The sequence below is a fragment of the Pogoniulus pusillus genome, chromosome 40 (genome assembly GCF_015220805.1).
Source record: "Pogoniulus pusillus isolate bPogPus1 chromosome 40, bPogPus1.pri, whole genome shotgun sequence".
Lineage (NCBI taxonomy): Eukaryota > Metazoa > Chordata > Aves > Piciformes > Lybiidae > Pogoniulus > Pogoniulus pusillus.
The window spans coordinates 1,227,930-1,255,447 of NC_087303.1; the positions used below are offsets into that span (position 1 = coordinate 1,227,930).

The following is a 27,518-nucleotide window of genomic DNA, read 5'->3' on the forward strand; positions in this document are numbered from 1 at the left end:
ACCAGCAGAAATGAGTGGTGCAGTTTCACACCTGCAAGGGAGAGTAAATGGAACGCACTGAGAGGCAGGAGGCTGTTTGGTCTCCTAAAGCATCAAGTGTTAAGCATTTGACACTCAGTCACCCACTTCTCACCACGGAGTTTCCCCAGGCACAGTCTGTCTCTTAAAGGGCTTCTGGTCTGACCCCATGAGCCACATCAACTGCAGGTGTAGGGTAGTCCCTCTCTAGCTCAGCCAGGGAGTCTCCCTTGAGTTCTTTTTGTTTTCACAGCTCTGCTTCTCCAACTCACAGGGACAGAGCTTTTGAGTCAAACTCTCAGTCCCCTTCCCCTCATGGGGGGTAGCAAACAGAGCAGTCCACATACCCCATTCCTATCCCCAGGGAGGTCACAACCCCATAGAGAGGCTTTAAGGGCACTGAGTAGCTCCATTAATTCAATTACCTAAAGCAGATAAGCAGAGAAGCTCCCTAAGTGCTCCCCTTCCTACCTGCCTTAAAGGCACAGCTCTTAATGCAGGGATCAACACTGAGGTTAGGTTTCAGCCTCTCTCCTCCCTATCTCATTTCTCCTCTGCTCTCTTTAACACCTGAAGCATTGAACTGTTGAGGGGAGAAAAGAAACACAACTCAGCTGTGGTCCTTTGGGTACAAAGGAGGCAGAGTGTGACCTTGAAACCAGTGTGAAAAGAAATTGTGTTCTTAAGAGTGGTGGCTTAGTGGTGCAAGCACAAACACATTTCCAAGGCACTCACTGCTCTTTCAGACACAAATAATAAAGGCACAGCACTTTCAACAAGAGCATGTGGAAAAAAACATCACTGCTGTCTACAACTACCTGAAGGGAGGCTGTAGCCAGGTGGGGTTGGCCTCTTCTCCCAGGCAACCAGCAATAGAACAAGGGCACACAGTCTCAAGTTGTGCCTGGGAACGTCTAGGCTGGATGTTAGGAGGAAGTTGTGCACGGAGAGAGTGAGTGGCATTGGAATGGGCTGCCCAGGGAGGTGGTGAAGGCACCGTCCCTGGAGGTGTTGGAAGCAAAGCCTGGCTGAGGCACTTAGTGCCATGGTCTGGTTGACTGGATAGGGCTGGGGGATAGGTTGGACTGGATGATCTTGGAGGTCTCTTCCAGCCTGGTTGATTCTATGACCACTGGGGCAGCTCACCTAGAAGGATCTGCTTGGCTTGAGCCCTGCTTGTTGGGATTCTTGCAGAGAGTGGAGCTGTTCAGGGACATTTTCTCTTTCCCAGCCCACTCCACATTAGCTTTCCTCTACTCCCAACACCATTTACTGTTCCTCCTCTCCATCAGTGCGCATAGCTCCATACCTGGCAGATTTGCTCTCCTCAACTAATCTCCCCAGGTCACCTCCCCATCACTTGGACCAAATAGAAGGAAAACAAGGGGGGAAAAAAAAAAGGCACCCATTTATTTAGAGAACTCTTTTCTTTAATGGTCAGTCTGGGACGCTGTGATGGAAGCAGACTCGAGCCGCAGAGGACAGAGCGATGGACGCCGCAGCCAGGACCAGAAGCTGTCACATAGCAAAGAGGATGAGGAATGCCACCATCAAACAGAAGAGACCCATGGCCTCAGACAGGGCAAAGCCCAGGATGGCATAGGAGAAGAGCTGCTGCTTGAGAGATGGATTCCTGTGTGTTGTACGAGGAGGGGAACAAAGCAGAGAGAGAAGAGGGATGGGGGGGGAAATAAAAATGGATTCACCATGAGAAACATGACCCAAAGCAGAGCTTGGGCCACAGGAAAACAGGATTATGTCAGGCAGGCAACAGATTCTGGAGCACAAACCAGACTTAAGGCAGGTGGCCACAGACTGGAGGGAACAAGCAGAGATTTTTATCCCTGGTTTGAGAGATATCAAACCCCAAAAGCTTTGGTGGTGCTAGCAGCCAACAGTTCCTGCTACCAGGCAGTGCTTCACTTCTTCTAGGAGCAGGCTCCACAGAGCAGCTGCATGGTTCAGAAGTACAGGATGGATTCCAACAATTCAGGCTTCATTTTAATGGAATCTTGGATTATAACAACTGTTTTCTATCCCAAGGACTGCTTCAACCAACAGAGTGCCCACTGAGACACACTCCAGAGCAGAGCTGGACAGAAAATCCAGAGCAAGCTCTGCTCATCAATTCACTTCAGTGCTGGGAGAAGGGAATACACTCAAGGCAGCCTGGCACCTCACTCACCTGGCATAGCCAATGATCAAGCTGCCAAACACCGTCCCAATACCCGCTCCTGACCCTGCCACCCCAACCGTGGCAGCTCCAGCACCGATGAACTTTGCAGCAGTGTCAATGTCCCTGGAAACGGCACTGGTCTGAAACTCACGGCGGGTCAGCTGTGGGTGGGAAACACCAGCTGGCTGTGGGGCACAAGACAAGAAACACCAAAATGACTTCTTTAACCAGAAGTAGAACTCATTTCTTAACAAAGCAGCAGCAACATTTACCCTCGAAGCAGAGGAAAATCATCCAACCTTGCTAAGCCACCCCCAAACACAGGGCAGAAGCTGTGTCCTTGGATCAGCCACCCTCCTGAGAGCCAAACTTACTCCATTTCAGCAGCAGCCACGACCTCACCACAGGCAGCAAGCAGAGCAGAACAGAACCAAGTTTACCACATTTGAGTCTCACCTGTACAGTCTGAACCTCAGGCCTGCTGAAAACAGACACAGAAACTGGTCTGGCCAGAGCCCTGGAGCAGCACCGGAGCTGGAGCAAAACACAGACAATTAACTCCTGGAATTGGATGTGTCCAGGCTAATTCCTGGACAAGCAGAGTTGTTTCATTAAGAACAGCCTTAAGAGTGTTTTAAAAACATCTCAAGGATGAAAGAAGAAGACTAAAAAGCAAAGGCATCTGCCTTAAGGTATTCCCACTGGAGCCAGCTGGATCATATCCATGAGTGATAGCACTGCCTGCTGCAGCACAAGGAGTGTCACATCTGCTCCAGCTGCTCAGTCCCAGACATTTCACTCCTAACCCATACCTTGAAAAAAACAAAGGGGGGAGTGAAATGCCTCTGTGGTAGTTGACTTCCCTTGGGAGAAGCCCTTGGGCCTGCAGTTCAGTGCACACTACTAAGATGGTAGGAATCACCCCGCGGTCACCAGAGGTCACCTTGTTTCCCCTCCTTAAATCCTCAGTGGCACAAACCCACCCAAGCCTACCTCAGCTGCGTTCTGGGCAGCGTTTGGAGCAGAGAAAGGCTCCACAGTTGTGTGTCCCTGCTAAGCACTACCAAACTCCTCTGGCGAAGGAGGACTTACCAGAGCTGGGGAGCTGAGGAGAGCCAAAGGAGCCTGCATTTTGCTTGATCTGTGACAAACAAAAAGGAGTGGAAATCCCAATTCCATCACCACCATCCAGCGCCCCCCGCCCCGGGACCGACACACACAATCCTCCTAGCTACAGCCACGTCCCCGAGCCACGGCCGAAGGCTTTCCTCACCGCCCCCACACACAACAGCTCCGCGGCCCCGTCCGCCCCCCCCGCGCCTCCCGTCCTCCCTCCGCTAACCATCACTCAGGTCCTCCCCAGGACACACTCAGAGCTCCGCATTTTTCCCTTCCCTGACCCGCTCGAAGCCCACACCAAAGCCCAGCTGAGCCCGCCCGAGCCCCGGGAGGTGCGTGGGGACCGCGGAAGCGCCGACCCTTGTCGCGTCCTCCGCGGCTGCCGCCTCCCAGCGAAGGGCACGGCACGGCCGGGGGCCGACCCCGCCGCCCGCCCGGGCTCAGGGCTGCTCCTCAGCCAGCAGAGCCTCCCCCGCTAGCGGCAGGTGAAGCGCGGGGGCCGGGGAGCGGCGGCGGGGCCGGGCGCGGCGCCCACCTGCGCGGGGCCGGCTCGGGGAGCGGCGGCGGCTGCGGGACTGTGGCGGCTGTGAGCGGCCCGCGGCGCCCCCGCCCCGCTCACCTTGCCGTGTCCCCCCGCGTCCTCCGCGCCCATTGGCTGCGCCGCGCCCGGCGCGCTGCACCCTGGGACAACGTCCGCGCTCCCTATTGGCTGAGAACGAGCGGGCCCCTCCCACTAGCATCCGGGACAGCGCAACACGACTGGAGGGCGTTGCCGGAGGGTGAGCTCCCATTGGCTGATTCTTTCCCCTGCCTGTTTGCTGATTGGCTGGGGGGCCTGGCGGTCTCCCAGGGAGCCCCGGGGCGCTCTGGGCGGCTCCGGGCACCACCGAGCCGAGGCGGTGATGGCGGCGGGGGGCAAGGTGGAGCTGCTGCCGCTCGTCCCCGGTGCGCTGGCGACTGCCGCACCTCTCCAGCACCGCCTTCTTCCCGAGCCCTTCTTGAAAGATCGTTTTGAACCCTGAGACCTTTTCCTGTCGTTTATTAACGTGTCCGGTTCAGCCGTGGCGGGAACCGAGAGTTCAGTGCCGCCGCCCCCGGGAGGGTCTCGGAGCCCTGGGGAGGGGGAAGCTGCCAGCGGCCACGGTGCGGGGGTGCGGGCTGCACCTTGTCCCGTTGCTGGCAGCCTCAGCTGTTTGGGACCGCCGCTGAGTGCGGCGAACCCCGCCGCGGTCGCCGGTGTCCCGCCCTGCGGGGTGCGGCGGCGGTGCAGAGCGGTCGGAAGCACCTCCCGAGGGCCGCAGCTTGTTGCCGGGCAGTTGGGTTCCTGCTGCGCCAAACAAGCTGAGCCTTTAGGCACTCCCCGAGCCTGGCTGCCCGCGACGACCGACGCTGGCGGCCCCGGTCCCTGCCCGCCCCGCGGAAGGAGCCCCGGCACGGCAAGGCGGCACCGAGCTGAGGGGCACTGGCACCGAGCTGCGGGGCCCAGCGGCGCGGGCAGGGCCGCCCAGGGGGCGGTTTCCCGGGCGGGGCGACACGCAGAGGCTGCTGCCTTTTCCCGGTTCTCCGCCTTCGCCTCGCAGCCGCGGAGCGTGCCAGCCGTGCCTCTCGGCGAGTGCCCGCCGTGCCTCTCGGCGAGTGCCCGCCGTGCCTCTCGGCGAGTGCCAGCCGTGCCTCTCGGCGAGTGCCCGCCGTGCCTCTCGGCGAGTGCCAGCCGTGCCTCTCGGCGAGTGCCCGCCGTGCCTCTCGGTGAGTGCGGCCGGGGGCAGGGCGGTGGTGACGGGTCCCGTATACCCCTCCTGAAGCCTGATGCTCCCCACGGGGGGCCAGGTCGGGGCGGAGGGGCGGCAGCCGTGGCCGCCCTGCGGCGGTGACACTTTCACTTTCATTTCCTGGTGGCGGAGCCTGGCCCGGGGGTACGGGGAGGAACGGCCGCGGCCGCCTGGGATCCTACGCACCGGGATACTAGCGGAGACCCCCGCGGCACCGGGCTGCAGGCACTGAGGGTCTGCCTGGCGCACCGGGGGCGCCGTGCCCTGGTGCCCAGCCGCGGCCGGAGGTCGATGCCGTTTGGGGCGGGGGGGGTCGGCGCTTTCCTCCATCGCTGAGGTGCTGCCGGTTCAGGAGAGCAGGAAACAGCAACAGCGAGAGAAAAGGGAAGCTCACAGCGGCCCCGGGCCGAGGCTGGCGGTGACCGATTGCATTTTCCTCCGTGTCAGCTGTATCGGCACCTCCCGAGCTCGGCACCCCGCGGGAGTGTCCCTGCCTCTCGGGCGACAGCAGCCCCACGGGGCCCCTCCTTCCCTGGCCGATGACTTAGGAGGTGTTGAGTAGCAAAAATAGGAGCGTTGATCAGATGTCCTCCCCGCCTCTGCTTCCCGGCATCGTTTCCTCTGCCGTCAGCATGCTCCGCCTGCTTTGTTTGCATTCCAGATCCTCGTTTTCACCCAAAACGTCTTTGTTGCTGTTGGTTTTTGGCAGCAGAATGCACTGAGTTGTTTGCATCCAGGCGTGGAGGTGCTTAAGACCAGGCAGGAGGAGGCTTTGAGCCTTGGAAGAGAGACTGGGAGCCCTGAGGCTGTTCTGTCTGGGGAAGGAAAGGCTGAGAGGGGATCTGATCAGTGTCTGCCAATAGCTGAGGGGTGGGGGTCAGGATGAAGGTGCCAGGCTCTGTGTGCTGGTGCCCAGTGATAGGGCAAGGTACAAGCCACAACCCAGGAGGTTCCAACGCAGCATGAGGAGGAACTCCTTTGGTGTGAGGGTGCAGAGCCCTGGAGCAGGCTGCCCGGAGGGGTTGTGGAGTCTCCTTCTGTGGACACTTTAAAAGCCCACCTGGATGTGTTGCTGTGTGACCTGCCCTGGGTGACCCTGCTTTGGCAGGGGGGTTGGACTGGATGAATCTGGAGGATTCCAAGTGCACATTCCATGTGATTCACAGGTTTCACGTGGAAATGAGCTCCTTGGAATCCTGCTTTATTGTTTTTTTTTCTGGAATCATGCAGGAATCACAGAACCAAGCAGGCTGGAAGAGAGCTCCAAGCTCATCCAGTCCAACCTAGCACCCAGCCCTGCCCAACCAACCGGACCATGGCACTCAGTGCCCCAGCCAGGCTTGGTGTCACCTGGAAACTTACTGATGCTGGACTCAATCCCCTGGTCCAGATCAGGTGATAGGACAAGAGGAAATGTCCTGAAATTGTGGCAGGAGAGCTTTAGGTTGGAGACCAGGAACAATTTCTTTCTGCAAGAATGATCAGGCATTGGAACAGGCTGCCCTGGAGGGGCAAATCCCATCAGCATCCTGCTGCTGTGAGGCACCACTTTCTTGCCTCAATATAATCCCCTCCTTCTTTCCTCTTGTAGACTTCCATGATGGATGAGACCTCCGATGAGCCTCCCACTTCTGCTGTCTTCTTAGACAACTGCCACTTCTCCCAGGTCATCTTTAACAATGTGGAGAAGTTTTATGTCCCTGGAGGAGATGTCACCTGTCATTATACCCTCACCCAGAACATCATTCCTCGTGGGAAGGACTGGGTGGGCATCTTCCGGGTAAGTGAATCCTGGGAATCCAGATGTGCCAAGAAGGAGAAGGCAGCAGCAGGCAGAAGCAGTCAGCTTGGGCCGTGCTAGAGCGAGCAGCAGTCAGCTTGGGCCGTGCTAGAGTGAGCAGCAGTCAGCTTGGGCCGTGCTAGAGCGAGCAGCAGTCAGCTTGGGCTGTGCTAGAGTGAGCAGCAGTCAGCTTGGGCTGTGCTAGAGTGAGCAGCAGTCAGCTTGGGCCGTGCTAGAGCGAGCAGCAGTCAGCTTGGACTGTGCTAGAACAGGGTTGGGGGATTCTCTTAGTAGCATCCATGTGTGCTGGAACATCTTTGATGGTGGCTAGAGACAAAGTGCCAGACCTGTTGTGATCTCAACAGCTGCAAGGCCAATCAAACACTGATTATCCTTTCCTGCACAGATCCTATCCTGCTCTCTTAGAAGTCAGGACAGTGGTGCAAAAGTCCTGCCAGTATTTGACCTGGGTAGAAATGCAGTCCCTGTCCTATAGGATAAACATGAGCTGTGTGATGTTGGTCTCAAGCTGCAGCAGAGGAAGTTCAGATTGGATAATAGGAAGAATTCCTTTCCTGCAGGGAAGGTCAGGCATTGGACCAGGCTGCCCAGGAAGGTGGTGGAGTCGCCATCCCTGGAGGTGTTCAAAAGCAAGTAGATGTGGCACTCTGGGACATGGTCTAGTGGTCATGGAGCTGATGGGTAGAAGGTTTGGGCCTGATGATCTTAGAGGACTTTTCCAGTCTTAATGATTTTATGTCATGTAACAATTTTGCTGCTGCAGGTGGGGTGGAAAACAACTCGGGAATATTACACCTTCATGTGGGCTCCTGTGCCCAGCGACACCCACGGGGACAGCAGTGTGCAGCAACAGATCCAGTTCAAAGGTGAGCTGGGAGCAGGGATCACTCAGGCCTGAAATTGCACCAGGGGAGGTTTAGGTTGGACATGAGGAACAATTTCTTTCCTGCAAGAGTGGTCAGGCACTGGAACAGGACAAGGAGCAATGGGTGTCAGTTGCAGCACAAGAGGTTCTGCCTCAAAACACAAAGGGGAACTTCTTGACTGTGAGGGTCCCAGAGCCCTGGCACAGGCTGCCCACAGACCCCCTCCTTTTGCTGCCACCACATTCAGAGTCAGAGGACATCTGCAGGATTGTGCTTTGGGAGACTCATTTCAGATCCCAGAATCACCGAGTGGTGAATCTGCTCAATTCTGCCCTCCTGCCTGATACTGTTTGTGGCCCTGGGAGTTGCTAAAATGGTGCAGGGACAGCTCTGAACTGGGATGTCTCTGTTTTCTCACTGTGATGCTGAGGCCTTGAGCAACTTGGTCTGGTGGGAGGTGTCCCTGTCTGTGGCAGGGAGTTGGAACTGGATGATCTTGAAGGTCCCTTTCAACCCAAACCATTCTATGAATCTGTGACTTAAGACCTGGGTAATGAGTAGCTGCACATGATGGGCTTGTTGTGTTTGCCTGAAGCTTACTACCTACCAAAAGATGATGAGTACTACCAGTTCTGCTATGTGGACCAGGATGGGGTGGTCAGAGGAGCCAGTGTCCCCTTCCAGTTCAGAGCAGAGACTGAGGATGATATCCTGGTGGTCACCACACAGGTAAGGGTCTCCTCTTTCCCTGCTTTTTACTGGCACATGCTTGGTGCTGATGGGGACCTCTCTTATTGAGGCAGGCTGAAAAAGCTGGGGCTGCTCAGCCTGGAGAAGGCTCCAGGGACACCTTAGAGCTGCATTTCAGTATCCAGAGGTCACCTACAGGAAGGCTGAGGAGGGACCTGTGGTGATAGGGTGAAGGGCAATGGTCTGCAACTGGAGGAGGGGAAATTTGGGTTGGACATCAGGGGGAAGTTCTCCACAGTGAGGGTGGTAAGACACTGGCACAGGCTGCCCAGGGATGTGGTTGGGGCCCTGTCTCATGGACACATGGCTTAGCATCAGCCTAGGCAGAGTTAGAGGATGGTTGCACTCAGTGATCTTGAAGATCTTTTCCAACCAAACCCATTCCATGAGTCCGTCTCCAAAGACCAGGGGCAGTGTGTGCTGGGGGGGCAAGAACTGAGTTGATGGTCAGCTCTGGCCAGACTGGGCAGAGTGAAGCAGCAATGTGGCCTGTGTTGGGAGTAAAAGCACAGAGGGGTACATGGTGTTCCCTTTTGCAGAGGTCACCTTTCTTTACTCTTCATGCTGTGGGATGTAACTTTGAAGTGCTTCTAGAATGACCAGACAATGTCACTGCTTGGCAGGGAGAAGTGGAAGAGCTTGAACTACAAAACAAAACTTTGTGTCAAGAAAATGAAGAGCTGAAAGCAAGTTGTGCAAGGCTCCAGAAACAAAACCTTGGGCTGCAGGAAGAGCTCCAGAAGACACAGGTCAAAAAAAGAAAGTTTCTCTATAAAGTCAGAAGCTTTAAGTCTGAAGGATGCAGTTTGCTGTCTACAGCTACCTGCAGGGAGGCTGTAGCCAGGTGGGGTTGGGCTCTGCTGCCAGGCCCCCAGGGACAGAAGAAGGGGCCCCAGGCTGAAGCTGTGGCAGGGCAGGCTCAGGCTGGATGTGAGGAGGAAGCTGTTGGCAGAGAGAGTGATTGGCACTGGAATGGGCTGCCCAGGGAGGTGGTGCAGTGCCCATGGCTGGAGGTGTTGCAGCCAAGCCTGGCTGGGGCACTGAGTGCCATGGTCTGGTTGGTTGGGCAGGGCTGGGTGCTAGGTTGGGCTGGGTGAGTTTGGAGCTCTCTGCCAGCCTGCTTGATTCTATTAAAAGGGACTCAGTTCCAGGAGAAAAAGAAGGTCACAGAGGGCTGCAGCACTTCCCCTGTGGGGACAGGCTGAGAGAGTTGGAGAACGCTCCAGGGGGACCTCATAACAGCCTTCAGTACCTAAAAGGGGCTACAGGACAACTGGGGAGGGACTTTTCACAAGGGCTGGAAGTGACAGAATGAGAGTGAATGAGTTGAAGCTTGAGCAGGGCAGATTTAGATCAGAGATTAGGAAGAAATTCTTTGCAGTGAGGGTGGGGAGACAATGGCACAGGTTGCCCAGGGAGGTTGTGGATGTCCCCTCCCAGGAGGTGTTCAAGGGCAGGCTGGATGAGGCCTTGAGCAACCTGGGCTGGTGGAAGGTGTCCCTGCCCATGGCAGGGGTGTTGGAACTGGATGAGCTTTGAGGTCCCTTCCAACCCAGACCATTCTGTGAATCTATGAATAAATGGAGCCAGGGTCTGAAAAGAGGCAGCATGAGGCAAAGGAGATCTTTTCCTTCTTCAGATGGGCTGAGTTGAGGGTTGCTGCAGTTTCAGTTTGGAGCAGGACTACTGCTTGAAGCCCATTTACCTCCTGTCAACCTCACTGTGATTTTCAGGAGCTGCAGAACAGCTTAGAGTCTCTGAGGAGCAAGACAGAGACATTGGAGCTGGAGCTGAATTCCCTGAGAAAGGAAAACAAACATCTAAAGGAGCTGGATGACTGCAGAGAGGCAGAACTGAGCCAGTAAGTGTATCCCCAGCACAACTCAGAGCAGGGTTTGCTGTAAGCACCTTGCCCTCTTGGATTAAGTCTCCATCCATGACAGCATTCTGTGTTTTGATTTCTTCTGGGCAGACTCAAAGAGCAAGTTCAGAATGTGACCTCTGAGAAGGAACACCTGGAAGCCAGATTGAAGACAACCATGGATCAGCTGCAGGTAGCAAACACAGAGGTGTCCTCCTCTGCTATTAGCAGCTGCCTCTGATGGAGCCAGTTTCCCTCTGAGAGAGAGCTGAGCAATCTTGAGCTGCTCTGTGAGTGTCTTTTTGGATGAGATGACAGGAGAATGATCAAATCACAGTCACAGAATGGACTGGGTTGGGAGTGACTTCTAGAGGTCACCTGTGACCTCCCTGCAGTCAGCAGGGACATCCTCAAGTAGATCAGGTTGCTCAGAGCCCCATCAAGCCTGAATGTCTTTGAGGATTGAGCCTCCACGAGCTCCCTGGACAATCTGGTCCAGTTTTCCACCTCCCTCATAATGAAGACTTCTCCCTGGTGTCCAACCTGCCCTTTCCTGGTTTCAATCCCATGTCCTCTTGCTCCAGGCCTTTGTAAACAGCTTTCTCATAGCCCCCTTCAGTTATTGGAAGGTTACTGTAAGGTTTCCCTGGAGCCTTCTCTTCTCCAGGCCGAACAATTCCAACTCTTTCATACAGTCCTCATAGGAGAGATGCTGAAAAATGTCCAACTTTCATCTGATTTAACCTCCAGGAAACCTCAAGAAAGTTGTAGTCTGGCAAGAAGGATAGGAGGGAGTTGTGCTGAGAGAAACTGTCAGGATTTGCTTCCTTCAGAGCATCCCCTTTATGTGCTCATTCAGTTAACCAAAGTCAGGCACTTGATTACCTCCTGCTAGCTAAGGAGCCAGGCAGGAAACACTTCTGTTTGGAGAAACATTCCAAAATGCTGGCCAGTAGCTGGGTGAAAAGAAGACTTGTAGCTGGGAGGTATGTGCTAGACTGAAAGCAGTTTGGTTGTTAGGTCTGGGACATGGGAAGCCCAGAAGGATAGGCTCTGGGCTCTGCTTTATTCTTGTTCTCTGACTTCTCAAGCTTGTAAGTGTCATCTTGAAACTTCAAAAGCTCTTCAGAGGACATAGGAAAGGAAGAGTGCTGTGCTCTGATGAACACATCAGCTCTGCTCTATCCCCATGGAACTCTTCTCAGTTCCTGCAAAGGTTTGAATGGAAACATGTTTGCAGAAAAGCAGTTTAAGCAGCTGTGGGTTCCAGAGCTCTGCCTGCTGCCTGTGCTTCTCACTCAGAGCTGTTTGGCTGTCACTTACTGCATGTTCCTCTTTCTGCCTAGTCTCTAGTGTTGAATTATGAGAAGGAAGTAGAAAAGCTATCTCAGATGGTTCATGACAAGACAGAGCAGCTTGAACGTTTAAAGGAAGAGAATCAGCAGTTGTGTGTGGCTGGAACTCACCAGGTAAGGACTTCCTTCAGTCTCAGAGTACTTGGAGCCAGGGTGGAGAGGCTGAAACATCTTTGGCAGTGACCAGGTACAAATATTGCTCAGTATTAGAAGAACTGCCCTGGTGAGGCAACTTCTGGAATATTGTGTCCAGATCCAGGCCCTTCAGTTCAAGAAGGACCTCAGAGAACTGCTTGGAAAAGTCTAGCACAGAGCCACAAAGATGCTGAAGGCAGTGGAACATCTGCCTGTGAGGAAGGGCTGAGGGAGCTGAGACTCTTCAGCTTGGAGGAGACTGAGAGGTGACCACATTCGTGTTCATGAAGATGTGAAGGGCTAAAATTGACCTTCTAAAGTTGCTTCTCTCTTTGGATGTGCTACTCAGGAAGCTTTTGGAGGCTCTGCTCTCAGTTTGGCACTGAGAATTAGATGCCTAATATAGATGATGTGATTACCTCTGCTGTGATACCAAATGTTCAGGGTTCTTAGAGTGATATTTTGAGGGTGACTGCAGAAGCTCTGATCTATCTGATCTAATTTCCTCTTTAATTCAGCAGTCAGCTCCAGGATCAGTTCCTAAGGACATATTAATTATCCACCATCAATACAAGTCTCACAGCACCAGCAAACCTAACAGACTTGGACAGCTCTCACCTGCCAGGGTGGATTTTTCCACTGCCTGTGTTGGTTGTTGTCAGCCTTCCTCTTTGTTTAACCTGTCCTAGGTCCCTTTCAGAGTGTCACCTCACATGTTGCAGTGTGTGATGGTTTGGGAGTTACCTGCCCCACACAGACAATGAAATCACCCAGACTAGACTCAGTGGGCTGGAAGGAAGCTTTAGAGTCACAGCTTAGCACAATATAGAATCATAGAATCAAGCAGGTTGGAAGAGAGCTCCAGGCTCATCCAGTCCAACCTAGCACCCAGCCCTGGCCAATCAACCAGACCATGGCACTAAGTGCCCCAGCCAGGCTTCTCCTGAGCACCTAGCAGATAGTTACAGTACATCACAAATACAGACAAGGTAAAGGTAACACAGAAACACAGCAGCCTTCCAGAAAGCAGAGGCCCCAGGAGGGACTCCCAACCACCCTTCCACCTTCTTCCCACCCCTCTACCTTATCCCAGAGTCTGCCTTGTGTGCAAGGTGAGTTTGGAGGAGCAGGCAGGGTGGTTAGAGGCAGAAGGATTAATTACAGAGAAGCAGCCCAGGGAGAAACAGACTCTGAGAGGCAGAGACACACTCTCTGTCTTATCTGTGTTTGTGTTCTTGCTTTTATACATCTCAGCAAGGCTGTGAGTGAAGCAGACCTCAGCATTGCTTCCTTTTCACAGCCTATCATCTATTTTTTCTCATTAAAATATGTAGCACATAGTGACAGTCCAGAGGGTGAGTGAGTGGTGGCATGGAGATAGCCTAGGTGACAACATATGGAACGGTGAGAGTCCCACTGCAAGGGAAGGGCTATTTGTTGGTAGGAAGTGCAGCATGAGGCAGCTTGTATGGGACAGCTCCACTGCTGAGAGCTTTTTAGTTGCATTTTACTTTGATTAGAGCATTGTTTTGTTTGCCACTTTCTCATGATCTACCAAGAGTAAACTTGGTAAACAACTTCCTTCCTTCTTTCCTTCCTAGCAACAGAACCAGGACTTAATGCAAGAACTTGAGGAGCAGAAACGTTTGTTTCAGATTCTGCAGGCCAAAAAGAATGAGACTGATGAAGAAAATCAGGTGAGAGCTCGGCACAACTCCCTCATGTTCTCCTGTATTAAATGTAACCTAAGCTCTCTGTCCAGTGCTCACTCCCACTGACCCTTCTACTGAAGATCACCAGATCTGAGGTCTTCATGAAGACTTCTCTAGGCTAAGCACCCCCAGCTCCCTCAGCCTGTCCTCTTCAATGTCTTTATGATCTGGACCAGGGCATTGAGTCCAGCATCAGTCAGTTTGCAGATGACACCAAGCTAGGAGCAGCTGTGGAGCTGTTGGAGTGTAACAGAGCCCTGCAGAAGGACCTGGCCAGGCTGCATGGGTGGGCAGAGGCCAGTGGGATGAAATTGAAGAAGGCCAAGTGCAGAATTCTACACTCTGGCCACAACAACCCCAAGCAACACTACAGGCTGGGGACAGAGTGGCTGAGAGCCACTCTGCCACATAGCAGAGGTGCTTCAGACCTGAGATCATCTTTATGGCCCTCCTCTGGACTCACTCCAACAGCTCTGTGTCCTGCTGCTGGGGAGGACTGGACACAGTATTGGAGGTGAGGCCTCTGAGTGTAAAAGGGAAGAACTGAATGGACTTACTTGTTTAACTCTCACACATTCTAAACAGGGCTGCTCAGTTTTATTCCTTACCCTGCATGACTTCAGAGTAGTATTTTGTCCTTTCAAGTGTATTATTCTCTTGTGATCTTCTTCTCTGCCTTTCCATAGAATCACAGAATCAAGCAGGTTGCAAGAGAGCTCCAAGCTCATCCAGTCCAACCTAGCACCCAGCCCTGGCCAATCAACCAGACCATGGCACTAAGTGCCCCAGCCAGTCTGTGTTTGAACACCTCCAGGGACAGCGACTCCACCACCTCCCTGGGCAGCCCATTCCAGTGGCAAACCAATGGCAGATGCTTGCCACTCCTCACCTCAATTTACTGTTCAGTCAAGCAGGACCAACACTGAGATACCTAAAGAAATCAGAGCAGTTTTGATTGTGCTAGAAGAGGAATTGTGCTAGGGCAGAGTTTGCCTGCTCTCTGAAAATGGTCTCCTGAGCCTCTGGAAGGTCATTCTGCCCTTTTGTGCCTTTGCAGAAACTGAAAGAAGAGAATGATGAACTCCTGAGGCATCTCACCCAGGCTGAAGAGGTTTCTTCCTTCCCTGGTGTTTCTCAAGCTCCAATTCCAGTTCCTGAAGCTGGAGGCCTTCTGTTTGGGAACCCATATTGTGGTGAGAAGATTTGGCATCCAGTCTGCAACCACAAACACACAGCAGTTAAAGCCTCAGCAAATTATCCTCCCTCTCAAATGGAATGTTGTAGAAAAGCCATCATTCTAGCAGCACCTCTGGGCAGCTTTGTGTCTGTGCAGCTGATTTGGCAGCTGCCAGCTGCTGCCAGGTGTTGAGTTCACTGAAGTCATCAGCTGTCTGCTCATTTTCTGCCAAGAGACAACTATTAGCTGGGAGACAGCTAATTCTGTGGCTGATGTCCAGTTTCCACAGTCCTAAATATAGAGATTTAGATCCAGGGCCACATCCTGATGTTGCAAGAATTCCTCATTAGCAGCACATTATTCAGTTAATTGTTTTGCTGTAGCTAAATTGATGACTTCTCTTTTTTTGTATCCAGCTGCAGGAGCAAACCTGAGGGCAGGAGCTGGAGACGAGGTAAGTAAAATGGACACAACCGGATGGGAATGAGTGAGTTATGGACATGAATTAGGAGGTTGGAGTATAAAAAGTTCCATCTTGAGCTCTGTAGCCTTACTGGTTTGATCCTGCTAAGGTAGCAAAGAAGAAATTGAAGCTCTGCATGCTTAATATCATAGAATCACAGAATAAAAGTATCATTTGGCTTGGAAGGGACCTTTAATGGTCATCCAAGTCCAACTCCCTTGCAGCAAGCAGGACATCTACAACCAGATCAGGTTGCTCAGGGTCCCTATCTTTGAATGCTTCCAGAGGTGAGGCATTTATCATCTCTCCAGGCAACTTGTGCCACCTTAGTGTGGACTTCCAGTATCTGAAGGAGGCCAACAAAAAAAAGCTGGGGAGGGACTTTTTAGGCTTCCAACCTGCTTGATTCTGTGCTTTAAAGATCAGCCCTTGGCAGCATTTGAAGGTAGAATGAGCAGCATGGAGCTGCTAAATACCCTGTTTCATATTAAAAACATGGACATATGCTGTGTAGGATGAAAGGTTGAAGTTCCCCTCAGAAGCTTTTGGCTTTTAAGTGTCAAAACACTTACTTGGACAACTCCAAAGATGGTTGAAAACTTGAGTGGTAGAAGTCAGAAAGAGATGTCCAAAAGCGCTGATAATATCTGGCCACTAAACTTTTCTGCTTCTTCTCTTTAACTCTACTTGTTTAAACTGGTTCTGTTTGCATTTGCTTTGTTCTTCAGGCTTCCCTAAGGAAATGCCCCATCTGCAATGATGTATTTCCTGAAGAGATTGAAACCACTCAGTACGAGGCTCATGTGCAGAACCATCTCCTGGAGTGCCCCCTCTGCCAAGAGAGCTTTGAGAACTCTGACAAGCAGGTTTTTGATGACCACATTCTTTGTCATCGGCTGGAAGAAGCCTGAATTTGCATCTGCTCTGTAGAATAAAGAGCAGAGGCTGCAGTATAGAATAGAGCAGAATCACTCCATGAGCTTTGTTCATGCTAACACCACCCAGACAGGACTGTCCATGCCTCTAGAACTGTAACTCTGAGCTTCTGTTTCATGCAGCATTTGACCAACACACATCAATCAGGTCAGGCATCCACATCTTGAAACTGAATCACTGTCACTGAACTTAAATCCTCTGTCTTGGATCAGGATATTTGCTTGTGAAACCAGTCCCAAACCCTGTCAGTAGTGATGTAGTTGAAGATGGTAGCAGTTCTTTAGAGCAGGATTGGCCATGTCACTGCTGTGTTCTTTCAGGGAGGGATCCAAGATGGGCTCAGCAGTTTTCTGATCTCTAGTTAATGGGTTTGTTCTTTAATATAGCACTGTGATTGCTAACCAAAGATTAGAAAGAGCACAGCAGCCCTTGGGATCACACCTTCAGACCTGCCCTCAGCTTCTGGAAAGCAGCATTAGTTATTAGAAAGTTAAAAAGTCTTCAGTAAAAATCCATCTCTTCTTTCACAGCCATGATAAAGCGAAGAGAAAGAGGCCCACTGAGGCTGGCTTTGCAGATGGGAAGGTCTCAGGCTTGTCCCTCCAGTGGAGCAGGCAGGAGGGCTCATTCCATGCTGAGGCACATGCCCTGTCTTCTCCATCCATCTCAGGAGAAGGAGGAAAATGGAAAACTTCTGGAAGAGGAAAGGTTGGTGTGGAGCCTGTAGAGAAGCAGGAGCTGAGTGGCCTTGGCACCACGGAGGAGAAATAACCTCTTGGAGTGTCCTCACTGAAAGGCAACTCTGATTATAGCTCTTTGAAGTGTCTAAACCTTGATGCAGCAAGAGCCTGTTCTCAACCCAGAACACTGTGATTGAAAACTTAAGTGCCTTGGGCTATTAGCAATGCTTTGTCCACTTCACTGTTTTTACTTCTGCTTCAGGGTTTTGAATTTATCAACAGCTTTTTTCCCCCTTCAGATCCCAACTGGGAAAGGTTTCTGAGACTATTTCCTGCTGAGTATCCCAAGTTGAACATTGAGTTGAAAAAAATTCTTTAGAGCATTAAAGACTTCAAAGGGTTTTGCTGTTTCAGTTCTGCACAGAGTTTTTTATCAGCCCAGGTTTAAAAAGAGTTCTTTCTGTCTTTGAGATGTGTTAGAGGGGTAAGCTTTATTTAAAAAGATTATTAAAGAAAATAAAAGCACAGAAAAAGAAGAGCTGGAGGGAGAAAAGCTGGAGAAAGGTGTCTGTGTCTGTTTGTTCTTCAAGGAATAAAGAGCAGCCTGAGGGGGGATCTCATCAGTGCTGATCAATGCTTCGAGGGTGGGTGACAGGAGGATGGGGCCAGGCTTTTATCAGTGGTGCCCAGTGACAGGCCAAGGGGCAAAAGGCACAAAGTTGAACATAGGAAGTCCCATCTAAACGTGAGGAGAGATTGAGGGAGATGGGGCTGTGCAGGCTGGAGAGGAGAAGGCTCCCAGAGGATCTTATTGTGGCCTTTCAGTATCTTAAAAGGACTACGAGAAAGCTGGGGAGGGACTTTTTAGGCTGTCAGAGAGTGATAGGACTGGGGGGAATGGAGCAAAGCTGGAAGTGGGGAGAGTCAGCCTGGATGTTAGGAAGTTCTTCAGCATGAGGGTGGTGAGAGCCTGGAAGGGGTTTCCCAGGCAGGTGGTGGAAGCCTGATCCCTGCAGGCGCCAGGCTGGATGAGGCTGTGGGCAGCCTGATCTGGTGTGAGGTGTCCCTGCCCACAGCAGGGGAGTTGGAACTGGATGATCCTCGTGGTCCCTTCCAACCCTGACTGATTCTAGGATTTTGAAGGTGACACCACTGGAGCAGGCTGCCCAGAGAGGTGCTGGAGTCTCCATCTCTAGAGGCATTCCAAACCCACCTGGATGTGTTGTGTGTCCTTCTCGAGGTGAAGCTGCCTCAGCAGGGGGGTTGGACTGGGTGATCTCCAGAGGCCTCTTCCAATCCCTACCACTCTGTGATTCTGCGAATTGCTGGAGTCTTGAGGGAGCTATTTGCAGGCTTTCAATTACTCGCTGAAGCTTCTAACGAAGTACTTAAGCACCTCTCTGAATAACTTGGGAGCCTGCAGCTGCCTGCAGTGTGGTGTCCCTGAGGCTAGGAGATTGTTGCTAGTTAGAGAGCAGCACCTCTTGCAGTGTGATGTCCCTGAGGCTAGAAGATAGCTGCTGTTTAGAGAGCAACACCTCCTGCAGTGTGGTGTCCCTGAGGGTAGGAAGATTGTTGCTGTTTAGAGAGCAACACCTCTTAACTGGCTGCTCCTCAGTGGCTCCTTGCAGGGTGGGCATCTAGCACAACGTCCTGTGGATAGCGCAGAGGGGCACCCAGCACCTTCCGCTTGCCTCCTGCTATCATTTCCCCAGTTCCCAGTGCCTCTGCAGCGGTGCCAGCCCCGGGCCGCAGGCAGCAAGAAGGGTGGCCGGCAGAGGGGGTCAGACTGCCATAAATCTCCGGAGGATGGTGGCCTCTGGAAGTGCTTTTTAAGGTTTGTTCATTTCCTTTTCACCAATAACGACACCGATTCAGACTCCCAGCGCTCCCAGCCACATCCCTGGGCCTGATGCAGGTCATCCCATCCTTACCCTGGGTAGCCAGGGACCGATTTACCCCTAAGCAGAAATTACATCATATATTTTTCTGCCCAAGTTTTTCATTTTGCTTGTAATTTACAGCATTATTTATGTCACAGCTGCATTTGGCCTTTGGAATCCGTAAGAGGTTTCAATCCTCTCTCAGTTTTATGGTTTAATACAGAAGTGGCTCAAATGGCTGATAATTAGAGATAGTTATTATTTGGATGGGAGCCAATATTGCATTGATATGGATTAGACAAGGACCCTGAAATCAATTTCCAGAAAGGGCAGTAAGGGCTTGGCACAATTTATACCCCCAGCTGATGGAGGATCTGAATGGGCATTCATACCTCAGAGGAAGAAGTGACACTTGGTGAGCCAAACCTCTTTTTAAACCTTTACAGAGGTTATTTTAGTCCAGCTTAGGAGCTGGCCCAGTTTGCTTTCCAGCAGCAGTCACTGCTCTGATGCTGTGTGGCATTTTCTGTTCCCTCATGCAAGCAAACCTCAGCTCTCTTCTCCCTTCACTTGGTTCCTTTTGCTTTTCCCTCATTTTTGCCAGACCCTTTGCCCTCCTTTTCCAAGAAGCTGATTCTTCTCTCGGGCTTTCTCTCTCATTTACACAGAGCTTATTTTCAGTATATCACAGAATGCCCAAATCCCAGCACGGTGGAGGGCTGGAAGGGACCTCTGGAGATCATCCAGTCCACCCCCAGGGCACCCACAGCAGCTTGCCCAGGATCATCATGGCCAGGTGTGGCTGGAATCTCTCCAGAGAAGGAGACTCCACAACCTCTCTGAGCAGTCTGCTCCAGGGCTCTGCACCCTCACACCAAAGAAGTTTCTCCTGTTCAGATGGAACCTTCTGGGTTCCACTTTATGTCCATTGCCCTTATTCTGTTGTTGGGCACCACTGAGAAATGTCAGGCCCCAACCACCACCCTTTGGCTCTTACTGAGCACTGACAAGATCCTCTCTCAGGCTGCTCTTCTCCTGCAGAACAATTTGGACCTTCAGCACTGTCAATATCCTCCAAAAAGAGGGTGCTAAGATTTAGAAGAGGGGAAGGAATTTCTCTAATTTAAGAGTGACAGAACACTGGAACAGGCTGCCCAGAGACAGGCTATCCCTGGAAACATTCCAAACCCACCTGGACATGTTCCTCTGTGACCTTCTCTAGGTGAAGCTGCCTTGGCACAAGGCTTGAATTCGACGATCTCCAGAGATCACTTCCAGCCCCTACCACTCTGCGATTCTGTGAGGCAGAGGCACGGAGCAGAGTCCATCTGGCAGTGCTGCTGCTGCTGCTGTTTCACCTTAATGAGGCTCCCGCGGAGAGCAGAGGAAGCTGAAAGGAAATAAAAAGATTCCTGACAAAAGGAATGTAAATAGACAAGGTGCAGGTGAACAAAGGAGGAAAAGGAAAGCTGATGGAGTGGTTATTCTCTGTAATCACTTTGTCGGGTTGGTTTTAAGAGGCAGGAGAAAAGATCAACAATTCTTTGCAGCAGAAGAAAGCCACATGGAAGACTGGAGGCGTTTTGGTCATCAAAGTCCTTGTCTGAGGGATTAGTCCTGTGGTCACTTAGTAAGCAGAGATGCTTCTGTATTTGGCATGTAAGGTGAGAAGAGGAAGAGAGCAGAGAAGGGAATGGGGAGAAAAATGATCAAAATTACACTTAAGCCACACTGATTTAGGTCTGAGCTCATCGAGTCCAACCACAGAGCTAACACCACTGTGGCCATTAAGTCACATCCCAGAGTGCCCTGTCCACACATTTCTTGCACACCTTCAGGGACAGTGACCCCACCACAGAATATCTTTGGTTGGAAGAGACCTTCGAGTTCATCCAGTCCAAACTTCAACCCAGAGCTACAAGGTCACCACTAAACCATGTCCCTGAGCACCAGGTCCAGACACCATTTAAATCCCTCTGGGGATGGTGACTCCACCACTGCCCTGGGCAGACCATTCCAATGTTTGATAACCCTTTCAGTGAAGAAATATCTCCTCATCTCCAGTGCACCAGTACAAGCAGAGAGGGCTCTGTGGGTGTATAGCAGCACAAACCCCAAAGGCTGCGTTTGTCACCCTCTTTGTGCCCCATTAAATCACCCCATGAAAGGCACTGAAGACTCCAACCTTCATTGTTGTGCTGGTTGAAGGGACTGGGTCTCAGCACTACATCAGTTGTTTTTCCTCTAAGCAGCTATTAGCCTCCTCCATTATACTAACAGAACTGGTTTCCATCCTCTGCCTCATTTATTCCAAAGCAGCATTATTGAAGTGAATGGGGGTCTAAGCCCTGGATATTAGAAGAGCTGTTGGGTCTCCTCATAAATAACGAGTTGTCAAGGATTTTAATGGAAACCCTCAGAGTGCTGTAAATCTGTGCAGTTCTGCCTGCATCCCCTCCCTCATTTCCATCACAATATCACTCCGGTGGGACTGCAGGCTTGCAGCATGTGCCAGGCAGCCGAGATTGGGAGGCCGTGAGGTGGAGGGAAGGAAGGGAGGGAGGGGGGCTGGAATGAGAGGCTGGAGATGGGGTAGTGGGGATTGAGAACAGTTGGCACTGCAGAAGCATCTGCTGGGTGGCCAGTTTTGGAGTCACCTGGTCTATTCAGAAGAGAGAGGGGAAAGGGTTATGCACGCAGGGGGAGCAGAGGGGGGATCACAGAAGCAGGGATGCTTGTGGAATACAGAGGGATGTGTTGTGGTTTACAGCGTGCTCCGCTGGGCTGTGAAGCAGTAAATCTCGGCAAGGAGAGGGCTTTGCTAGGGCTCGATCACATTTTAAGTGGGAGAGCAAGTGCAGGGCTACTGCACCATCTGCAGATGCCCCCTCCCTGGAAGCATTCAAGGCCAAGTTGGACAATGCCTTGAGCAATTTGGTCTGGTGGAAGCTGTCCCCACCTACGGCAGGGGGGCTGGAACTGGCTGATCCCTAAGGTCCCTTCTGCCCCAAACCATTCTATGAATCTCTGAGCTGTTGCTGTTAGGCAAAGAGCAGTTTCCTTTTCAAGATGGATTTGGCTTAGGTTGGAAGAGACCTTAGAGATCATCTACTCCAAACTCCCTGCCACAGGCAGGGGCACCTCTCAGCTAGACTCAGTTGCTCAAGGCCTCATCCAACCTGGCCTTGAACATCCCCTGAGAGAAGGCAGCCGCAACCTCCCTGAGCAGCCTGTTCCAGAGCCTCACCACCCTCCTACTGATGAACTTTTTCCTCAGACCCAGTCTAACCCTGCTCTGCCTCAGCCTCAAACCATCCCCCCTTGACCTGTCTCTAAACAACTTCAAGAAACATCCCTCTGCCACCTTCCTGTAGGATCCCTTCAGGTACTGGAAGGAGCTCTAAGGTCTCCCTGAAGTCTTCTCTCCAGCTCCCTCTGCCTGTCCTCACAGGAGAGGTGCTCCAGCCCTTGGATCATCTTTGTGGCCTCACTCCCCACAGTTTCATGTCCTTATGCTGGGGGCACCAAAACTGGAGGCAGTACTGGAGGTGAGGTCTCACAAGAGCAGACTAAATGTGGGCTTGCACCCTGCCTTACCATGTAATCTGAATGAAAAGTGGCACTGGGGACAGAGTTTCTCCCTAGCCTCAGAGTGCCCAGGCCTTGCAGTCCTGTATAAAGAGTAGTCTGGCACTGAGAACCTAAAATCTAGCAAAAGCCATCAGCAACTCAGATCCTAAATTAACAAGGTTAAATAAAGCTCCTTTCACATGGCAAGCTCTGAAGAATTCAGCCTGAGAGACATGTTCTAATTAAATGTCACCCCTAGGTTACAGCCAGGGAAACATTTACACACACATGAAGGAATCTGGCCAAAGTAGCTGAGAGAATCTGTGCTTAATCCACCCCTTCCCCCCTTTTCCATCTCCAGCTTTAACATTCATTTGGAGAGAAGCTGAACAGCACAAGAAGTGACGCAGGAGGGATCAAAAATGGATGGCTGCCAAAAGGGATTGATGCCCTTCAGGCTCCAGGGAGCTTTTAACCCTTCCCAATGGTTTTCCCTGCCTGAAAAAAAAAGCAAAACAAAACCAACCCAACCCAACCTGGTGAGGTTGATCAGGCTGTTCTCCTCTCTACTGATCCATGAGAGATTGGCCAGTGGGAGCAGCTGCTTGGAGAGCGAGCTGATAACTCAAGCCCTGAGGCACTTACATCTGTACCTCTCCTCCCTTGCCTGCTCCCCTTTCTCCAGTAACAGGATGAGACTGGAACACTGCAAGTGCTATTATAATGTGCATCCACCCCTCTGGGGGCCTGGGCATGATTACAGCATCTAAATGCAACCAGAAACAAGCAGGGACAGTGGAAAAGACAAACCCAAGATGGTCAGCCTGAAGAGTCTGAATGCTTTGTACACACTGGATTTGCTTCTGTTTAATTATAAAGTTCCATTTAATAATAAGTATCTATTAATAATAAATTTCTATTTAATAACTAGTTTCTGTTTAATAATAGGTTTCAAAAGCCCTAAGTGGAATGAATTCCTCTTTTGCCTAAGAGCTGTTAGGATGTTTTGAGAGCAGCTGCTGCATGTGTTCTGTGCTACAGCCTGAGAGAGCCATATGGATTTTTAATTCCTAAGAGTTATGACTGGGTTGTAGCAGTAGAGATGAACCCAGGCTGGCCTTAATGGGCTCATTAGACTTGAGAATCCCTCCTTAAAAAAGCCTATTGTTAGGAATGACCTGCTCCAAACTGTAGGAAAGGTTTGGAAGAGAGACTCATTTATATGAACCAGGGAAATTCAGTGTTATTTCTGGCAGCTCAGTGGGTTTTACACCTTTAGGAATCATAGAATCACAGAATCAAGCAGGTTGGAAGAGAGCTCCAAGCTCACCCAGCCCAACCTAGCACCCAGCCCTGCCCAACCAACCACACCATGGCACTAAGTGGCCCAGCCAGGCTTGGCTGCAACACCTCCAGCCATGGGCACTGCACCACCTCCCTGGGCAGCCCATTCCAGTGCCAATCACTCTCTCTGCCAACAACTTCCTCCTCACATCCAACCTAGACCTCTCCTGGCACAGCTTGAGACTGTGTCCCCTTCTTCTGTTGCTGTTTACCTGGCAGCAGAGCCCAACCCCACCTGGCAACAATCTCCCTTCAGGTAGTTGTAGCCAGCAATGAGCTCTGCCCTGAGCCTTCTCTTCTGCAGGCTGCACACCCCCACCTCCCTATGCCTCTCCTCACAGGGCTGTGCTCCAGGAGGGCTGGGGAGAGACTACTGACAAGGTCTTGTAATGAATGGATGAGCAGTAATGGGTTTGAACTGGCAGAGGGGAGATTGAAACTGGACGTTAGGAGAGTTCTTGACAGTGAGGGTGGTGAGACACTGGCACAGGTTGCCCAGGGAGGTTGTGGAGCACAGAAGCACCCAATGTGATCACAGCACAAGGGCACAAGAACCTCTTGTCCTGCTGCCCATACTGTTCCTGAGCCAGCCCAGGATGCCATTGGCTCTGCTGCCCACCTGGGCACTGCTGGCTCATCTTCATCTGCTGTTGACCAGCACCCCCAGGGCCCTCTCTGCCTGGCTGCTCTCAGCTACTCTGGCCCCAGCCTGCAGTGTTGCTTGGGGTTGTTGTGGCCAAAGTGTAGAACCCTGCACTTGGCCTTGTTCAATCTCATCCCCTTGGCCTCTGCCCACCCATGCAGCCTGGCCAGGTCCTTCTGCAGGTCTCTCCTACCCTCCAACAGCTCCACAGCTGCTCCTAGCTTGGTGCCATCTACAAACTTACTAATGCTGGACTCAATCTTCTCATTTTGATTATCAATAAAGATATTGAACAGGACTGTGCCCAGCACTGATCCCTGGGGCACACCACTGGTGACAGCTGCCTACTAGATGTGGCACCATTCACCACCACTCTCTGGGCCTGGCCCTTCAGCCAGTTCTTGACCCAAATCAGAGTGAATCTGTCCAAGCCACAAGCTGGCAGCTGTGCCAGGAGCTTGTTGTGGCAGACGGTGTCAAAGGCTTTGCTGCAGTCCAGGTAGACTACATCCACAGGCTGCCCCACATCCACCAGGCAGAAACATGATCATAAAAGCAGATCAGATTGGTCAGGCAGGACCTGCCCTTCTTAAATCCATGCTGGCTGGGCCTGATCCTTTGACCATCCTGCAGGTGCTTCCTCCTACACAGCCTAAAGAGAGACCAAAGCTAAACCAGATACATCACTGCAGGATCCTGAATAAAAAAAACAATTCTTTAGTCCCAGTTATGTCTCCAAATCTTGTGCTTGGAGGAAAAAAACAAGCTGCTCTTATCTAAAAGTTATACATACCTATATATCACTTGATTGCATCTTAGTGAGCATGCCACAAACTGCTCAAATCAATCCAAGGAGCTCGATGGATCTTTAATTCTATCAGGAAGTGCTGGAAAGCTCTTCACCTTCAGACAGATAATGAGCTCCAGTAAATCTGCTGCTGCCTGCCATGGAAATGGGAGCAGGTTAGTTTAAAGGAACCACTATCACAAAAAGAAAAGGGAAACCAAGCTCTGTGTGTCTGTGTGTGTGTGCTGCACAATTAGCTTAGAGCAACCTGCTCCATTTTTAGCCGTCTCAGTCTGTTGCCATGGCAGCAGGAACTGAATTGGTACAACTGTTGCAAGGTCTGGATGTAAACGGTGCAGCTCCTCATGTCAGCAGCACCAACGGGCCTCAAAGTCTCATTTCAGTCTCCCAAAGCTGGCAGTTTTGTGTTGTAATCTCTCTTGGATGACTCTGGTGCCCATTTCTAGATTTAAGACAGTGCATTACCACTAAGCACAGGGGCAGGGCAGCAGAGACAGATCCAGAGCAGATTAACACCTGAAAGCCTTTGGCTGTTCAAAACCAAGGCCTGAAATCCAAGCAGCTGCAGGAGGTTTCACCCTCAGGTTTGCTGCCTCGCAGATAAACTCCAGGTGGATGATGCTGCATACCCACTTGTGCTAGTTTGAAGCTAGCTAGAATGTTTTGGTGAGAAGAACTGGATCACAGGCTGTGAGAGGAAAACAATGGTGATGTCTACTCCCCTCAGAGCCTTGCTGAAGAAGAAAGGGAAACATTAGCTAACGCTCTCACCATTCTGTGCCACTCTGCCTTGGGCTTCTGACTGAGCTGCAGCTCCCTAACCTCACCTGCCACTCACCTTTGCTGCTTAACCTCTTGGCTGAACCTCTATTCTTCTTTAGGACTGGGGTAAGGTTGAGAGGGGCAGGGGGAAGGTGCAGGGGTGGTTGAGAGCCCCTCCTGGGCACTCAGGTTTCTGGGAGGGCAGTTGTGTGTCTGTATTACCTTTTACCTTGTATATTTCACAGTATCACAGTATCACCAGGGTTGGAAGAGACCTCACAGATCATCAAGTCCAACCCTTCACCAGAGAGCTCAAGGCTAGACCATGGCACCAAGTCTGTCTATAACTGTATATACTGTAAACATCTGCTTGTCTCTTTTGCTAGCTCTAAATAAATAGCTTCATTTACATTCCCAGAGCCGACTGAGACTAGTCTGGGTGATCTCTAAAGTGTAGGGGGGGACAGGGAACACCCAAACCATCACATCACTGCTGCTCAGGCCTCAACACTGGGCTCTGACAGGGACTTGGGTCCTGAACCCGGTGTGGGCCTCACATCCACTCACCTCTCTCCCTCTGGCCCCGCAAAAATGGCATCCTACAGGCGGCCAAGGGCAGGGCGCTCCTCTGCCAGCCCTCCCTATGAGGTTCCTGGCTCTGCGGTCAGGGCGGATTTTGTAGCACAGGATCCCGCTCGGCCAGGAGCAAATTCCACCCTGGAAGCCTCTCCCTGCTGCCCTCCCGCTCCCACAGAGCCGCCCCTGAGGCAGCGCCGCCCAGAACCCCCTGCGCGCATATGCAAATCAAGCACTTCCTAACCGCTGTGATTGGCTATGAGAGGTCCGAGTGAAGCCACGCCCCCCTGGGCCGTTGGCACCTGGGAGGGAAACAGAGGCGCTGCAGTGCGCATGCGCAATCCGCGCACGCCCTCGCGGCAAGCGCGTCCTCTTGTTGCCGTGACAACGCCTCCGCCTCCCTCGCTGTTCTTATCCAATCAGAGACCGCTTTGGCCGCTTGACCCAATGGAGAGGCGATGTGCTAATAAAGGGGCGGGGTGGAGGAGGGGTCGTGCAGGGCGTTTTGCCCAATCAGAAGGCAGGAAAGGGCAGGGGTCGTCTCTGGTGGCAGTTCCCCAGCCCCTGCCCTTAAGCGCAGCGGCTCCGCGGGGCGGGCTGCGGGTGGCTGTGCCTCGCCGGTGCCTCCGTGTAGGCTGGGCGTGAGCTGCCCTCGCTTCGAGCCCCCGCGATCCCTTCGGGCCTGCTGAGGTGGGGCCGAGTAATGCGGGGTCAGTGTCAGGGCGTCTCTGGCAGGTAGCTCTGTCTGGCAAGCCTCCCGCTGGCGTCGAGTCGATGCCAAGTCCTGTGTGACAAGGGGCAGGGGTGAAAGCCGGCGGGAAGGTGCCTCAGAAGTTGCCCTGCGGCCGCAGTTATGTCTTCCTGGGCTCCGCAGCTGTGTCTCAGCCTGCTCCCGGCGCCAGGGCGGAGCGTTGCGAGAGCATTTCTGTCCCTTTAACAGGGGCAAGCCAAAATGACTGCGGTGCAGGCGATTCCTGAAGGAGCAGTAAATTTATACTGGCAACGGGGGCCGAGGAATTGTTTGAACGTATCGCTGGAATTGTGAGACATCAAAAGCTTGGTTGTCCCTGCGTCTTGTTTTGCAGGAGGTTTGGCAGCCTCTCCCTGGATTCCC

The 27,518-nt window shown here is 52.1% G+C and overlaps 2 protein-coding genes and 1 long non-coding RNA gene across 7 annotated transcripts; 1 reads left to right on the forward strand and 2 right to left on the reverse strand.

Annotated features, from left to right (window-relative positions):
• Window positions 1–1,426: 1,426 nt before the first annotated feature.
• ATP5MC1 (ATP synthase membrane subunit c locus 1) lies at window positions 1,427–3,997 on the reverse strand. 3 transcript variants are annotated; one of them, XM_064174042.1, is made up of 5 exons: window positions 3,933–3,997; window positions 3,287–3,335; window positions 2,651–2,728; window positions 2,204–2,379; window positions 1,427–1,651 (listed from the first exon to the last, which is right to left on the reverse strand). In XM_064174042.1, the coding sequence occupies exons 2-5, from the start codon at window positions 3,323–3,325 to the stop codon at window positions 1,537–1,539; spliced, it is 408 nt and encodes a 135-aa protein (XP_064030112.1). In that variant the 5' UTR covers window positions 3,326–3,335; window positions 3,933–3,997; the 3' UTR covers window positions 1,427–1,536. The 3 variants fall into 3 exon arrangements, with proteins under 3 accessions (XP_064030112.1, XP_064030111.1, XP_064030113.1); XM_064174041.1 differs by lacking the exon at window positions 3,933–3,997 and adding an exon at window positions 3,849–3,924; XM_064174043.1 differs by lacking the exon at window positions 3,933–3,997 and adding an exon at window positions 3,537–3,750.
• A 732-nt stretch (window positions 3,998–4,729) lies between these two features.
• Window positions 4,730–17,138, forward strand: CALCOCO2 (calcium binding and coiled-coil domain 2). Of its 3 annotated transcripts, none has more exons than XM_064174039.1 (12): window positions 4,730–4,967; window positions 6,674–6,862; window positions 7,647–7,749; window positions 8,345–8,478; window positions 9,123–9,248; window positions 10,233–10,360; window positions 10,472–10,553; window positions 11,707–11,829; window positions 13,452–13,547; window positions 14,620–14,755; window positions 15,156–15,193; window positions 15,931–17,138. In XM_064174039.1, exons 2-12 carry the CDS (start codon window positions 6,680–6,682, stop codon window positions 16,111–16,113), a joined length of 1,332 nt encoding a protein of 443 aa, XP_064030109.1. In that variant the 5' UTR covers window positions 4,730–4,967; window positions 6,674–6,679; the 3' UTR covers window positions 16,114–17,138. The 3 variants fall into 3 exon arrangements, with proteins under 3 accessions (XP_064030109.1, XP_064030108.1, XP_064030110.1); XM_064174038.1 differs by lacking the exon at window positions 4,730–4,967 and adding an exon at window positions 4,977–5,059; XM_064174040.1 differs by lacking the exons at window positions 4,730–4,967; window positions 11,707–11,829 and adding an exon at window positions 4,977–5,059.
• LOC135191603 (uncharacterized) lies at window positions 14,606–26,573 on the reverse strand. Its single transcript, XR_010308853.1, has 4 exons — window positions 26,396–26,573; window positions 25,052–25,200; window positions 19,894–20,091; window positions 14,606–14,777 (listed from the first exon to the last, which is right to left on the reverse strand). It is a non-coding gene; the product is annotated as an uncharacterized LOC135191603 (long non-coding RNA).
• Window positions 26,574–27,518: the final 945 nt, after the last annotated feature.

Bases quoted from the DNA above. Each gene is read 5' to 3' on its own strand.
- CALCOCO2 (XM_064174039.1), top strand. From the start codon at position 6,680: ATGATGGATGAGACCTCCGATGAGCCTCCCACTTCTGCTGTCTTCTTA. The intron at 9,249-10,232 runs GTCAAAAAAAGA...TGTGATTTTCAG, and splicing joins AAGAGCTCCAGAAGACACAG to GAGCTGCAGAACAGCTTAGA. The intron at 10,361-10,471 runs GTAAGTGTATCC...TCTTCTGGGCAG, and splicing joins AGAGAGGCAGAACTGAGCCA to ACTCAAAGAGCAAGTTCAGA.
- ATP5MC1 (XM_064174042.1), bottom strand. From the start codon at position 3,325: ATGCAGGCTCCTTTGGCTCTCCTCAGCTCCCCAGCTCTG. The intron at 2,729-3,286 runs GTAAGTCCTCCT...GTTTTGCTCCAG, and splicing joins TCCTCAGCTCCCCAGCTCTG to CTCCGGTGCTGCTCCAGGGC. The intron at 1,652-2,203 runs GTGAGTGAGGTG...TACAACACACAG, and splicing joins TTGATCATTGGCTATGCCAG to GAATCCATCTCTCAAGCAGC.